The sequence below is a fragment of the Arabidopsis lyrata genome (genome assembly GCF_000004255.2).
Source record: "Arabidopsis lyrata subsp. lyrata unplaced genomic scaffold ARALYscaffold_8, whole genome shotgun sequence".
Taxonomy (NCBI): Eukaryota; Viridiplantae; Streptophyta; class Magnoliopsida; order Brassicales; family Brassicaceae; genus Arabidopsis; species Arabidopsis lyrata.
Window position 1 is genome coordinate 17,956,834 of NW_003302548.1, and position 14,554 is coordinate 17,971,387.

General features: G+C 34.0%; 3 protein-coding genes across 4 annotated transcripts; 1 reads left to right on the forward strand and 2 right to left on the reverse strand.

The window, feature by feature from the left end:
- Positions 1-4,525: 4,525 nt before the first annotated feature.
- LOC9302264 (protein CHLOROPLAST IMPORT APPARATUS 2) lies at positions 4,526-7,893 on the forward strand. 2 transcript variants are annotated; one of them, XM_021011074.1, is made up of 3 exons: positions 4,526-6,249; positions 6,967-7,119; positions 7,572-7,893. In XM_021011074.1, exons 1-3 carry the CDS (start codon positions 5,137-5,139, stop codon positions 7,620-7,622), a joined length of 1,317 nt encoding a protein of 438 aa, XP_020866733.1. In that variant the 5' UTR covers positions 4,526-5,136; the 3' UTR covers positions 7,623-7,893. The 2 variants fall into 2 exon arrangements, 1 of the variants encoding a protein (XP_020866733.1); XR_002329141.1 differs by having other exon boundaries at positions 4,561-6,249; positions 6,972-7,119.
- Positions 7,894-8,404: 511 nt separating this feature from the next.
- On the reverse strand, positions 8,405-11,738 carry LOC9300580 (phosphatidylserine decarboxylase proenzyme 2). Its single transcript, XM_021015801.1, has 13 exons — positions 11,566-11,738; positions 11,384-11,408; positions 11,244-11,303; positions 11,079-11,147; positions 10,876-10,965; positions 10,751-10,801; positions 10,530-10,613; positions 10,344-10,435; positions 10,077-10,232; positions 9,918-10,002; positions 9,720-9,831; positions 8,620-9,635; positions 8,405-8,494 (listed from the first exon to the last, which is right to left on the reverse strand). The coding sequence occupies exons 1-12, from the start codon at positions 11,736-11,738 to the stop codon at positions 9,511-9,513; spliced, it is 1,122 nt and encodes a 373-aa protein (XP_020871460.1). The 3' UTR covers positions 8,405-8,494; positions 8,620-9,510.
- Positions 11,739-11,937: 199 nt separating this feature from the next.
- On the reverse strand, positions 11,938-13,745 carry LOC9302265. The gene is made up of 5 exons (XM_021016021.1): positions 13,669-13,745; positions 13,116-13,269; positions 12,554-12,987; positions 12,345-12,477; positions 11,938-12,251 (listed from the first exon to the last, which is right to left on the reverse strand). Exons 3-5 carry the CDS (start codon positions 12,793-12,795, stop codon positions 12,195-12,197), a joined length of 432 nt encoding a protein of 143 aa, XP_020871680.1. The 5' UTR covers positions 12,796-12,987; positions 13,116-13,269; positions 13,669-13,745; the 3' UTR covers positions 11,938-12,194.
- Positions 13,746-14,554: the final 809 nt, after the last annotated feature.

Sequence of the window (14,554 nt, forward strand, 5' to 3'; positions counted from 1 at the left end):
CTTGGCTTTTCGAATTCTCCATGGCTTTTCGAATTCTCCATACAATTACTTTATATATATATATATATATATAACAACTTCTTTCATGTCTAACACACATGATTGATGATTCTAACTCACAATGTTAAAATATTTGGTTTTCAACTTATGTTAAAAAGTTTTGTTATTAACGATTTAATAATGTACATATAAATTCATTGGATTCATGTTTGATTAGCCTCTACATGTCTCTATGCTTTTACATGAATAGAATCTATTGCAAAAATCGGAATACTAGAATGTTATGTTTAAACTATGAAAATAATGAACATATACAAGCACTTAGAGGTTATAAAGATAGTATGTTCATTATAGATATTATGATATCCAAATGAGTGGTTAGATGGGTTTATAAGATGAGATAGGTTTTCTCTAGCTCCCCTTAGAACGAGTTGGTTTTTTTTGTTGTCTACAACATCTATTTAATTTTCGTGTATCCTCTATGATATTCTCGTGTGGTTTACGTTAACTTATAGTGTAAAAACAAAATATTGTAAGACCCATTAGATGTGGCCGAAATAACTACATGGTAAGATAATTGTAAACAAGTTGTCTACAATGTCTGATTTTGTACATATGTAACAGTTTTGAATTTATAGGACAATCAGAATTATGACATTCGAGGGTTTTAAGTTTTAACATAGCCGCATTCTTTCTAATTACGTACGTGTAAAGTCATCAAGCTGTAAATTATAAACATTGAAAACGACAGTTAGGATATTCTTTAAAATCAGTTTCTCTTTTATTTCAACAATTTATTTTAGTGAAACAAATACATGTCACTTTTTTTTTACATTTCTATTTTGAACAATCTTCGTGTTAAATAAAAACTTTTTAACAAAAAAATTATCCGTGTTAATCACGTTATCTAATCCATAATCCCTTTTAAAATCCACATAAATCACAACGCAAATACGTATCACAACAGGGGAGTCACATTTTTAATCTCGTTAGTTAATCAATCAAAAGAGTAAATTTTTAAAAAAAATTAACAAAGCAAAACAGATTGAAAAGTCTCTCCCTGATGTCCTTGAAGTAGAAGTATCCGGGTATAAAGTACTTCATTTACACATGCTGCAACGATTGAAATTATTAATGTACTTTTATCCAACAAAACTTTTACGGGAAAATGGTAAGGAATTATTAAAGAAATGGGAGAGAGGTCACATGCTGTCACAAGAATAACATAAGAACAAAACTTACTTTGGAGCAGTGCCATAACATGGTTTATCCTGTTTTTCTTGAGGTTCAAATTCCCCCCAGCACAATTTCTTTAGATAAGAAAAATTCTTTACACTTCAAAATTCTCTAAGATATTTTTTTTGTCAACCGACTTTTCTTACAAATGTAAATTAATTGGCATTTAAGTTCTATTTCTAGTAAGAGAATACTGTTGAAAGCTTTTCTACTGACTAAGAAGTATGCATATGAACTAATATTAATCTAAAAACAAAATAACGTTTTCTGATAAGTAGACTTAAAGAAAAAAACTGGTTTTAGTTTTCTGATCAAATTATCAATTGGAAAGATTTATTAGATAATGAGTAGTATTTTATAAGAACTTTTTTTTTTTTTGAGCAAAGTATTTTATAAGAACAATCATGATAAATTATAAGCAACTCCAGAAAGAAATATGCATCATTACCGAAATTTGCATATTGATCTTGAACTTTTTTTTTTTTGGGGGGGGGGGGGGGTTAATCATGTAGTAGTAAATAATAGCTGATGAATGAATTTTCCTTTTAAAATTCACTTTATATAAAAAAAAATAATATTTTTGCACTAGATATTTGACAGGCGCATATTTGATCTTCGTTAATATGTTATAATTTTTTTTCATCTAGATATTTCTAACCCCCGCTAAAAGAATATCAAGAAATGAGGATAAACCCAAGCAAGTATCAGAATACCAATAATAATGAAATTTGTAAGTTTTTTTTTTTTTTGTCTTTTACCTTTACCTCACGACCAATAGATGAAATCTGAGGACGAATTGTGTAAGTAAAATTTGTTAATGGATAAAAGTAGCAACTCATATTGTTTTTGGTTATAAAGTACGTAGTAGATATGCAAGTTACTTTTTAATTTAAATTTAGTGGATTTCTTTTGTTAAGTATATGTAATCACAATGTTTGAGTACAATTAAAATTTTGATATAGACGGATAACTCGTGGATATCTTATCTCGCTCTATGTAATCTCTAATATCTAAGCAGGAGTCATTGAACCTAATGAGGTAAACGTAGGTTTAGCTTTCGCCACAAATTACTTCAAATGATACCAAAAAGGTTCCAATCATTTTTTCGCTCACATACACAATCCACTAGCCCACCACTTTTCGCTCTCCACACTTTTGTTTTAAACTAAATTAATAAAAAATAGTTAATTATTTAATAACTACTATATTGTAAATACGACAATTTTGTAAGCTTACTTCTACTAAATATAGCCAATTAGCTATAGATATTATATTCCGGCCGTTACTTTTCTATTGTTTGTTTTGCAGAAACGTATGAAAAGTTTAACTTAATTTAAACTAAAATTAAAAAATTGATGAAATAATAGTCAACCAAGAAAGAAAATTTAAAATTATCTGACACAAAATATAGATAAGAAACTATCTATTTATGCTAGTATTTTTTTCCCTAAATATGCTAAATTAGTAAATTTGAAAAAAAAAAGAATCTTAATAAAAGGAAATTACTGAATTAATAAAGTCGGTTTTTAAGACCACGTGAAAACGTCTCCGACCAGGCGACCATAATCAGTTAACAGAGAAAGCACCACGTCATCAAAGAAATCTAGTGGAGCCAATTAGTATATGCCACGTAATAGGATAAGGTGACCTTTCCTCGTTTTCTCTTTAAGATCCCAAAAAGATTTGCAGATTTGGATGATGATGATGTGGTTTTTGCATTTTTTGGATCCAAAAGACGATTTCCACAAAGACGATTCATTAATGATATTAGTCACTAAAGAGCCTGGATTAAACTTTTAAGCATCTTTCTTGGAAAAAACCTTAGAAGAACTCGAATATCACAACCAAATCAATAAATGAAAATTGAAAATCTTATTTAAAAATTTATAACCATTATCAAAAATATATATATGGAATACATAAATGTTGTTAAACCAGTCAAAAACTATATAACTTCGAATTCTATTTATATTCTTGATATCATAAACTAAAATACAAACAAATATACGGTCTCACTTATACTATTAATAAAAACACAAATTATCGATACACACTCAAGTATTTCATATCTATAACATTTTTTTTTTGTTAATAAGGTGATTCTTAACATAAAAACCAAAAAATATGGTTACTCTAAATTAAAACTAAAACTAATAATAGATATATCATTTATCAGATATTTTTTAACTCTATAATAGCTAAAAGACCTAAAAATAAATATTCGCAAATTGCAGAACTCGATTTTTGGTATCGATTAAGAAGAAATATCCTCAACCTCAACCAACATAACATTGGCACTAGATAGATTAGCCGATTAATCGCCATTACACTACCTTCCACTTAAGCGATGAGGTGATTAATGTTTTTCAATTATGAGTAAATATTATCTAATATGAAAATGGATGATTTCAATGAATCAATTCGTAAGATATTTATCTCTAATCAATATAATGCTTGATCGCCACTATATTACTTACCACTAGATCGATGAGCCAAATAATATTCTAAAGTTTTGGATTTATTTTATTTAATGTGAAAAGTGGATAATATCGATTAATCAATACACCGAAAATTTACTCAATTCGATTTAATGCATGATCGCCGCTATTTTGCCTAATAGATCGATGAACCGGATATTGTTTCAACTTTTAGTAATTATTGTTTAATGTGATAAAATGAGTAAATACGATAATTTAAAACGTGACAAATTTGTCTTTAATAATAAACGATGGCTGCTATAGTACAATATCACTTGATCGATAAAACAACTAATATTTTTTACATTTTAATTAAACGTTATTTAATATACAAAAATACTAATTTTGTTAAATCAATATGCAACAAATTAATTTCATTCGAATTATGACCAATCGCTGCCATGATCAACAATTGATTTTTCATTTTTTTGCCTATTAAATTTTCAAATCATTTCTTTATAACTACCAAACATTGTTTGTAAAGTTCTTTTTTTTAACAAGTTAGCAAATTAACATTATAACCAAAAAAAAAAAGCGTGTAATATAATATTACTGTTTTGCTTTAATTCTAACACCAGTCATTGTAGATAATCCAAACGTTTTCAGTAACAAAATTTTCCTTATAAACCTTTGAATGACTCTTTTTCTAAAGGAAAGAAAAAATCTTAAGTCGTGGAAGTATCTATATCCATAAGAAAAATCGTTTTACAAAGTAATATAAAATTTTAAATTAAGACAAAAGTGAAAAAATCCACTAGTGGACCCCATTAATTCCAGAATTGCCGATTACGAGCTATCTTGTCCTTCTTCACCATTCGCTCACTCTCTCTCGTCTTCTTCTTCCCACCACTCTCTCTGTTTCTCCACAACTTCTCTTCTTATGTTTAAATTACCACAAAACCAAAAAAAAAAACGCTCTTCACTATTTATTTACTAATCTCTTGTTTGTTTTTTACTAAACTCTCACTAAACCCCTCATCTTTGCTCCTCTTATATATCTCGTGACTCTTCTTTCTCCTCCAATCTCTCTCTCCCTCTTCACAAACCAATTGGCTTCTCTCTGCAAGAACTTCACTTGTTGGCCAATTCTTTTGGTTTCATAAACAAAAATCTCAGATTCCAAATGGGTTTTGATTTTTCTAGTATTTTCCTTTCTTAGCTCTTTCTTTCAAATGATGAAGACGAATCTTTCTTTTCTCCTTCCTCTTTCCCTAAAGTTTTGACCTTTTTTTTTCTCCTTCAATTTTGTATTTTCTCACCAAATAAAAAAAGGTTTCTTCAGTGGGTTTTAAGGGTTTATTATTATCTTAAAATCAAACACAATTCCTTAACCAAAAGGAAACAGTCTCAATTTCATCACTCACAAAACAGTAAAGTTCAAAGTTTTGGTCTTTTTTACTTGTTGTAATCAAACAATCTGCAAATGTCGGCTTGTATAAGCAGTGGCGGAGGAGGAGCAGCAGCATATAGTTTCGAGTTAGAAAAAGTGAAATCACCACCGTCAAGCTCAACAACAACAACAACAAGAGCTACTTCACCATCATCAACAATCTCCGAATCATCAAATTCACCACTCGCAATCTCAACGAGAAAGCCAAGAACTCAACGCAAAAGACCAAACCAGACTTACTACGAAGCAGCTACTCTTCTCTCATCTGCTTATCCAAACATCTTCTCCTCAAACTTGTCCTCTAAGCAAAAAACTCACTCTTCCAATTCTCACTTCTACGGGATTGTTAAATCTCCATTGCTTAGTGACAACGATGACGCTTCTGATTTGCTTCTTCCTTATGAATCAATCGAAGAGCCTGATTTTCTGTTTCATCCGACGAAATCGGAGTTTTTCTCCGAGCACAAGGAAGTTAATTCCGGTGGAGGTTACGGTGGTGAAATCGAAAAGTTTGATTTTTCCGACGAATTCGATGCTGAATCGATTCTTGATGAGGAGATTGAAGAAGGAATCGATAGTATAATGGGGACTGTGGTGGAATCGAATTCGAATTCGAATTTGGGGATTTATGAATCTAGGGTTCCGGGAATCAGAAGGAGTTGTAATCGAATTGGTAAATTAGAACAGATGATGATGATCAATTCATGGAATCGAAGCTCTAACGGATTCAATTTCGCTGGAAATTTTCCGTTAGGTCTTGGATTAAGAAGCGCTCTCAGAGAGAACGATGACCCAAACTTGTGGAGAATTCAAACCGTTGATTTCGAACAGATCTCGCCGCGAATTCCAACCGTCACGACCGAAACTGCAATCTCCACCGTCCATGAGGAAAAATCCGACGGTAAAAAGGTGATCTCCGGAGAGAAGAGTAATAAGAAGAAGAAGAAGAAGAAAATGACGGCGGCGGCGACGCCATTGTTGATTACGGAATCGAAAAGCTCGGAAGATACGGAGGAGACGAGTCCGAAGAGAACAGGTCCATTGTTGAAGCTTGATTACGACGGCGTTTTGGAAGCTTGGTCTGATAAAACGTCGCCGTTTCCTGATGAGATTCTGGGATCGGAAGCTACTGGTATCGATGTCAATGTATGTTAACACTAATCTCTTTAATCTCAAATACTTCGCCGTTAAATTCGATATTTTCTATGTTACTGTATTGTTTTTTAGTTAATGGTTAGTTTGAAATTATTAATTATTCGTAGCTTATATTTCGGAATTCTGTTCTGCCACGTGGCTTGGAAATAGAAGGGGAGTGTGTTGATTTTGATGCTTTAAATAATCAAATAGTTAATAATTTATTAGCTCCTCATAGTATCTGACAAGAATTTATTAAATTTTGTGGAAAGTTCTCAATAACTTTTCTTGTAACGTATTTTGAAGAATAGGTATTAACCCTTTGACTTTGGTACATAGTCTTTTTCTTTGTTTTTGTTTATAAACTCTTTTTATAAACTTTTTTAAATAATTTATGATGACTTTCAATCAATTAACAAAAAAAAAACTGCTTTTTATTTGTCCAATGAAAACTTTATACACTGTGCACGTGAATTTTCACGTATAGGATAAATGAAGAGGTTCAAAATTTATTTTGTATATATATCCGTTTCGTCGAATACTACTCCTTTTAGCATAAAGTCTAGTAGTCTACAAATGTTAACTAGACAATTCATTTTAACCGTAAGCATTTATGTTTACGTGTTTTACCCTTTTTAAGCCTAAGATTGATTATATGATTGGGTATTTGTGTTATTATTATTATTAATGTTGGACATGAACTAATTTGGAGTGTGTGTTTTGGGGCAGGCTAGATTAGCTGAGATTGATTTGTTCGGAGACAGTGGAATGCGAGAAGCAAGTGTTTTGAGGTACAAAGAGAAACGTCGAACTCGTCTTTTTTCCAAGAAAATTCGATACCAAGTTCGTAAACTCAATGCTGATCAACGTCCTCGAATGAAGGTATCTCACCCATCTTAATCCGTGGTTAAAAAACATGTAGGTTTTTACCATCCATCGAAATTTGTTTTAATTGTTTTTAATTTTAACCTGCTTTATGAGTTTTAGTTTTAGTTTTGAGTTTTAAAAGTAGATGAGAAAACTCTTGTTGAGTTTTTCTATTCGAGAGGAAATAGTTTCTATTGGGTATCTTTAATCCAAATGAACCAAAATGAACAACAAGTGAAGGAGTCAATATGATTAGAATCAATCCAAAGGTTAAATATATCAATCACTAAAAATTGTCATCTAAATGGAAAAAGGGTGAATTATGTACACGTTTAATGGAAACAAACCAAGTAATAACGTTAGATTAAGGTCAAGGGCTAGGGATATAAATAAGATTTGATTAAGACAAGAACCTAATATTAATGTTTTCACTTCTTTTTGTGGTTGGTGATGGGATGTTGGAACAGGGACGATTCGTGAGAAGGCCCAATGAGAGTACTCCAAGTGAACAAAGATAACAAGGATAAAAGAGCCTAGATTTATCTTTTCTTTTCTTTTTATGTTTTGTTTATTCCCTTTTTTATTTTGTTTCTAAAATTTTGGCACCTCCTTTTTTTGTTTCTTAAGTTATGGTCCCTTGACTCCCTTTCGTTTATAATTTTAGATTTTTTATGAGGGAGATTTGATTGAGAAAATGAGGGATCAAAACAAATAAAAGTTTTTGTTATTAATAGAAACATAACTCTTCAGATTTTAATGACTCAAGAAGCAATGAGATTTGGCTCACAACAACAGTTTCAGAGACAAGACATGGATTATTCACCAATCCCAATGGCTCAAACTATGTAGCAGCCTTGTACACCTGTTGTTTTATTGCCCATTGCTTCTTTGAGTCATCAAAACCGGTGACAAATCATTGATACGTCTCAAGATCTGTTGTTGCTGAGCCAAATCTCCTTTCCCAATGAAAACATTATAGAGACAAAGCATATTTGAATTAAGGGGAAATAGCTTCTAGTGAATGGTAGTTTCTTCTAGAAACCATTTTACCTTTGACAAGAATCGACTAATCGAGTGTTATCTCACAAGGCTTGATGGAATGGCAAAAGGAGAACGCTCTGCCAAGGAATGTGTGTTTAGCTCATTCATTGTATAAATAATACCGAGGAGATTTCATTTGGTTATATACAGAGTCATTATGCGCGAAACAAGAGGAAAATCAAATCAAACCAAATGATCTCTGGTAATCAGACCAGTGACAAAGATTTTCAGGTCATGTAGACCTAGCAAATGTCCTTGGGGAGACACCTAATTGCATTCCAACTCTCACTAATGTCTCTAAGGACCTACCACTGTTTACCAAGAGATCCTCATCGATCCGGATCGAGTCCTGCAAAAATGTGTTAAGTGAAAAAAGAGTAGTCAATTCAGATTGATTTTTAAAAAACAGTGAATATATCATATCTATAAAGGCTTAAAAGTGTTCTTAAGATTTATATACATTAAGTCGCTAACCTTTTCAAAGACGCATATAACCGTGCTTCCACCAAACGAAAAATAACCAAGCTTCAAGTGTTTCTTGCGAAAAGTCGAAACTGCTTACTTCATCTCCTTTCTTCACATGCTCTCCTTCCTTTCTGACAAAATTTATGCTACCAACCATTGTCGCACCGATTGCAACAAAAGCAAACTTTTCAATGACTCCAGAGACAGGGACATGAAAGCGATGATAATCCTGTAACATTCAAGAAATGTGTAAAAGAGAGCAAACAAGAACTATGTAGTGTTCTAGCCTGTGAATCGTATATCCAGTCTCATCGAACCTGTGGTGCTAGTCGGAATATCACCAAAGATCCATCAAGGAAGGCATTTTGGATTCACATTCTTCCCAAGGAGGCCTCTTATTGAAAACTTTTTCCCTATCAATGCAGAATCAATACAAAAACTTTAAGATGTGTTGCAACTTATCAGCTTTGAGAGTTCTCTACTTTTGCATAATAATGGTAAGTATATAGTAAGCTACTCTAGAGACCATTTTACCTTGATCCAGAAACGTGTACTATCCTCCACCGACTGAAATGCCATTACACGACAATCAGCAGCACATACGGCAACATCATCACGTTTCATGCAAGCAATTGGTCTTGCACCAGGTTTCAACTCCCGGATGAAGAACTCATTGAACGTCTGCAAGTAAAAAAATCCTTCCTTAGACTTAGTCACTTGCTAATACTGTGAGTCTAAGTACTATACACATTTGGATTAAATGTGGAGGGTATAAATAAGATCCCTTACATACCTTAAAATGCTGCAGAGAATACTTGACTTCAGCCATGTTTATTTGATCCAGCAACAGACAAAAAATCTCAACTCCAAACTCAACAACAAAGCAAAACACATTATAGCTTAATAAATAGTAACTTTACATGCCTTAAAGAACTCGAGAAAGCATGGTATTTTTTGTGCGGATTCAACTGAGCTCATTTTCTTCCCCTGCTTCTCAGAAAGTCTCTGTAGAATCTCCTTTGCCCCTGGATCAAGAAGATCAATCAAACGTACAAAATTGTGTTATTTCGTTAGCGTAGCGTCAAGGCGAGGTATCCTAAATAGTTTACCTTGATCCATAAGTCGGAATCCAATTTTGGACTGATAAATAGCTCTCATGGACAGAACAATCTTTGAGTCAATCAACTCTTCCACAAGTCTCTTACTCTTCCGGTCAATCACCTATAGCAAAAAGCAAAACACCAAGAATCACATAAGAAACAAAAACATCAAGAGACAAACTAAAGAGAGCAAAAAGAAAAGAATACCACAATATATGAAGCACTTGAACCAGTATTCAAACCCACGTCATAAGTTGATAAGTGTGTCCATTCACTTAGTTTGAACATCCAACTGAACAAAAAGTTGAAAATATGATGTTACGTAAGAGATGTCTAGTTCTTTAGCTTAAAGAAGAGTTTTCTCACCCATAAGAAGCTTGTCTATCAGTCAAAAACCCTCCGGTCATCACTTGATTACCCGTTCCTTCGTCAAAACAAAGAGTCATATGGATCATCGCGTTGAGCTTGTCAGAGAGCTGAAGAGCCTCACCACACACCGGACAATTATTTATAATTGGCTCCCTGCATTGGATAATTCAAATTATTTTAGCATTCTAGGAGGTCAAAATACACTTGTGATGAAAGCAAGAATGAAGAATATTTGAAAAAATGAAGTAAATCAAGGGTCATTACTGTTCTTGTTGAAGAGCAAGAAGCGCAGCCAACTCGTCAATTGTCACAACACCGTCCCCATTCAGATCAGCGGCTTTGAACAACTCCTCCTTCTGGTAAATAAGTCAGTGAAAACCTTATAACATCAATTGAAAATGAGAGAAAAGCTCATGCATCCACTAATGACATAGATGCTTAAAGCCGAACCTTGTTAGCAGCCACTAAGTTTCCAAAAGCCTTTATTAGATCAGAGAACTCCGAAAACGACAGTTGTCCATCTTGATTGTAGTCCTGCACTTTGTCAAAGAACTCTTAACTATCATTCTAAAATATTCTACAAAATTTTGTTCAAGAGAAGAAAGAAACATTGAAGTGTGCCATACAGAGAACAGAATAAATAAGAGAGGAAGATTTAAGGTAAAGCATACCACAATGGACAAGATACGCTTTGCAAACCGCCTCTCGGTTTCAACAGGATCCTACAAATATTTAAGTAACCAAAGATCAGACACCATTGGTCCTTTATTTTCTCAGAGTTTCCATTAGTGTGTACCTCAATAGAGCAAGAAAGGAAAATGGTGCCAACAACATTGGATGATGTGGGATCTAACAAGTCAAATGACTTACACGCCGACTCAGGTTCCTGTATCACGCCGAAGAAAGCAAATAAGCAGAGAGACAATAATCTTGCAATAATCTTACATTAAAACAAGAATTTATATAAACATATACAAAGATAAATTTAGAACTGCTGACCTGCACTACAAAATCGAATATATCAAGCTCACAATAACCGATGATTTTGTTCCTTGAGAGCCTACTGGTCTGCACAAATAAAAGGATGATCCTTTAAGCTGACTATTAATCCAAAAAACAATGTCATGATTCAGGACTAAACTCAAAAATATGGATAATAGAAACCTCAAATACAGAGACCCTAGCAAGACTTGGTCCATTTTTCTCCAACAAAAGCTTCTTCTCCTATATACAGAGAAACACTAACTGTAATTACCAATTAGCAGAACCAGATTATTCAAAAGACATGGTCTTGATCAACTTACTGAGTTCCAAATTGGCTTCTCTGTACTGCAAATTCATCAGAAACAGAACTGTTATCAATTTTCCTTGGAACTTTACGTATCTGAGATTTTAGTTCTAAAAGTCTGTTCACCGAAAGAAACACAAGCGAGCCACTTGTCCTTAAACTTCATATCCGCCTGAAGAAACAAGACTAAAACATCACGTGAGAAGCGCAATGCCGGAGAAATCCTCGGCGGACACAGCTCGTTGTATCACCATTCCTGCTGAGTTTCGAGAACAACGAAGATGACGACGGTGAATGCGAAACTTTTGTAGCTTCTGTCGTAGCTTTGACCGTCTCGATTCTTTAGCCTCCCTTGAGTTTCCGTTTCCCATCTCTGTCCCTAACGCACCAGGAAGATTAAAGGATCGGAGAAGAAAACAGAGAAACAGAGAAACAGAGAGAGACTAGAGTTTTTTCTTTTTGTTTTGTTACTTAAGAAAGTGGACACTTTTTTTCTTTCTGTTTTCTCTTTTGGTTCAATTAGTCGGTTCTGTTTTTATCAATAGATAGATGCAAAATAAAACGAAAATATTTAAAAAGTATCTGAGGATGAGATCTGATCATTATAAAACTAATAAATTCACAATCCATTTTTTTAATGTAAGAAGAAGAAATAGGGAATGATTAGAACTAGATTAGTGTTTCTTTTTCCCTGCTTCACCTATAAACCTACCTAGAATTCATATACTTCTTTAAGCAGATACTTGAAAAAAGCCAGCTTGATGAATCCTTGAGCTCCATGCTCTAGCCCAAATGAATCTTGGAACTCCAAAACTTGCAATCCGTCCTCAACTGTACCAGCAGCAATGAGCAGCCCATGCCCGATAACCTTCTCGAAGGGCATTCTGCACAAATCAGTTACAGAGGTATATGTGTTACCTGAAAAAAAAATTGTTCTCAAAGGACATTGATGGTCAAATATCCATAGATATGCTTACAAGTAAAGCTTCGTTGACCCAGTGTTTGAGATTAACATGGCTAATCTGCCCCATGTTTAGATCAACTCGTTCCAAACAAGACTTAAATTGATCCTCATTCTTATCATCGGTTTGGATGTATAGGTAACAAAACCTACAAATAGAATAGAAAGGGTCAGTTAGGAAACATAACCAAAAGATAATAGAATCAAAAGAGAAGAAAAATTTACCCTAGAGAAGCTCCGTTTGACGTTGATCGCGGAATGAAAGTTTTGATAAGGATACCAACTGATTCCGGTTTATCAGCAGTTCCTATAGATCCGAGTGCCTCAGAAAATCTTTGCTTTAGGTCATTATCAGAGAGCGTTGGGTCAAAACCAACCACACAAGCTGTGAAAAGGCTAGAACTCCATCGAGTAAGATACACCGGTTTGCCCCGCATTTTTTCGCCTTTTAATTTCATCGCCAGCATTAAGACAGAAATGTAAAGCAACTAAATAACAATAAAACCATTAGGACAGAACATAAACAAGCAATTACCGCTTGCGTTTGTTCAAGTGACGAAAACGTCATGACAGCAACCGAACCAACTACACAGTCATTTTCATCTCTCGTTTCGTAGATGTCCACCCCAGGTTCAGCAATGTTTGAGAAAAAGCTTTTGCTGCAAGAGCCATCATTAGTAAGAGCCATCATTAGTAAGAGCCATCATTAATAAGAGCCATCATTAGTAAGAGCCATCATTAGTAAGAGCCATCATTACAGAACTGTATACACAAACGATATACTTACATTTCAGTCTCAGAAATGTCAGCGTCCAATTTTACAGCTGCAAGTTTAGTTGGTTCAAGAAGAGCTTCATGTTCGAACTCCTCGCTGCTTGAGGACCAAGCATCAAATACTGATTCCTCGTTCTCCATTAGGTTTAGTGTCTTCTTCAGTGTACCTTGAAGAAATAAGAAGATGAATATGAAGAATTTAATGATACATACATGGCGTTTAGATACAGACAAAGAAACTTCCTACATATACATTATACGCCAGTTTCTAGCTACTATGATACAGACAAAGAAACTTCCTACATATACATTATTTGCCATTTTCAAGCTACTATGACTAACTCAAAACCTGGAAAATGGGAAGTGAAGTGAGATCTGTATCGCAGATGAGAATCGAGGCTTCTTAGATTCGAATTTCTATCTAACATGGTCAATTACACTCCAAAAGGACGAAAAGATGAAGCTAAACCAAGAGGAAATGGAACTAAAAACTAGTTTCTTCTCGCGGAGAGACAAGTCTATCTAATCTATATCGGAAATTGAAGAGAGATAGTAACGGCGTGTACCTTGAACAAACCCTAGAAGGTGAAATTCTCTGAAGAGACGAGCGTCGTCTTTTTGCTCTGAGGAGAATGTAGCAAATGTTTAGGGTTTTTGCGCATTAAAGTGGTCTTGTAGCTCGATGTTATATTTCTATAAATAACCCCAAGATCCCCATAGTTTTCTTTAATCTCAAAATAACCCCAACATTTCATAAAGTGAATACTCCCGTATTTCGTTCTTCTTGTAATCCCACCAACAAGTACTACTTATTCTACTTAATCATGGATTTTTTTCAGTACGTTCTCTCTTAGAATTTTGTGTGAGATCTGCAACACAAAGATAACAAACACATAACAATACCTCGAACGTGGTATAATACGCAAATTTGTTTTTATCAATACATGAAAATGTCGCTCAAAAGTCAAAAGTCTACAAAATTTCTTTCTAGCTACGATGATGATGATGATGATGATGATGATGATGATGATCATTAGGGCTTTCATCATCTTCCTCATACCTCCAACCAGACAGCAAAGAAGAGATCTCTCCATCAATCATTCTAGCAATCTCAACTAGTTCCCAATCTGTGATCTCGAGTTCTATTACCGTCTCCTTTGCAACATCAATGGAAGTATCATTCATGATGTCAAAGGGAAAGAACACGTTATTTGCCATACCTGGGACATAAGAAACAATTATGTGACCGAATAACAAAATGATCAGCTTAACTAAATCAGTCCTTTTTGTAAGTGCAGATATTGTTAGAACAGTATTGAAGCTGTTGGAACAACAGATGAGATCAAGATTAAGTCTTTCTAACGTGAAAGCCAAAAAGGCCATGTGGGCCATTGTTCAAGTTAAGCCCAATTGTCTTGTAGAGACTTCAAGCGTGGCTTGAGTCGTCTAGGG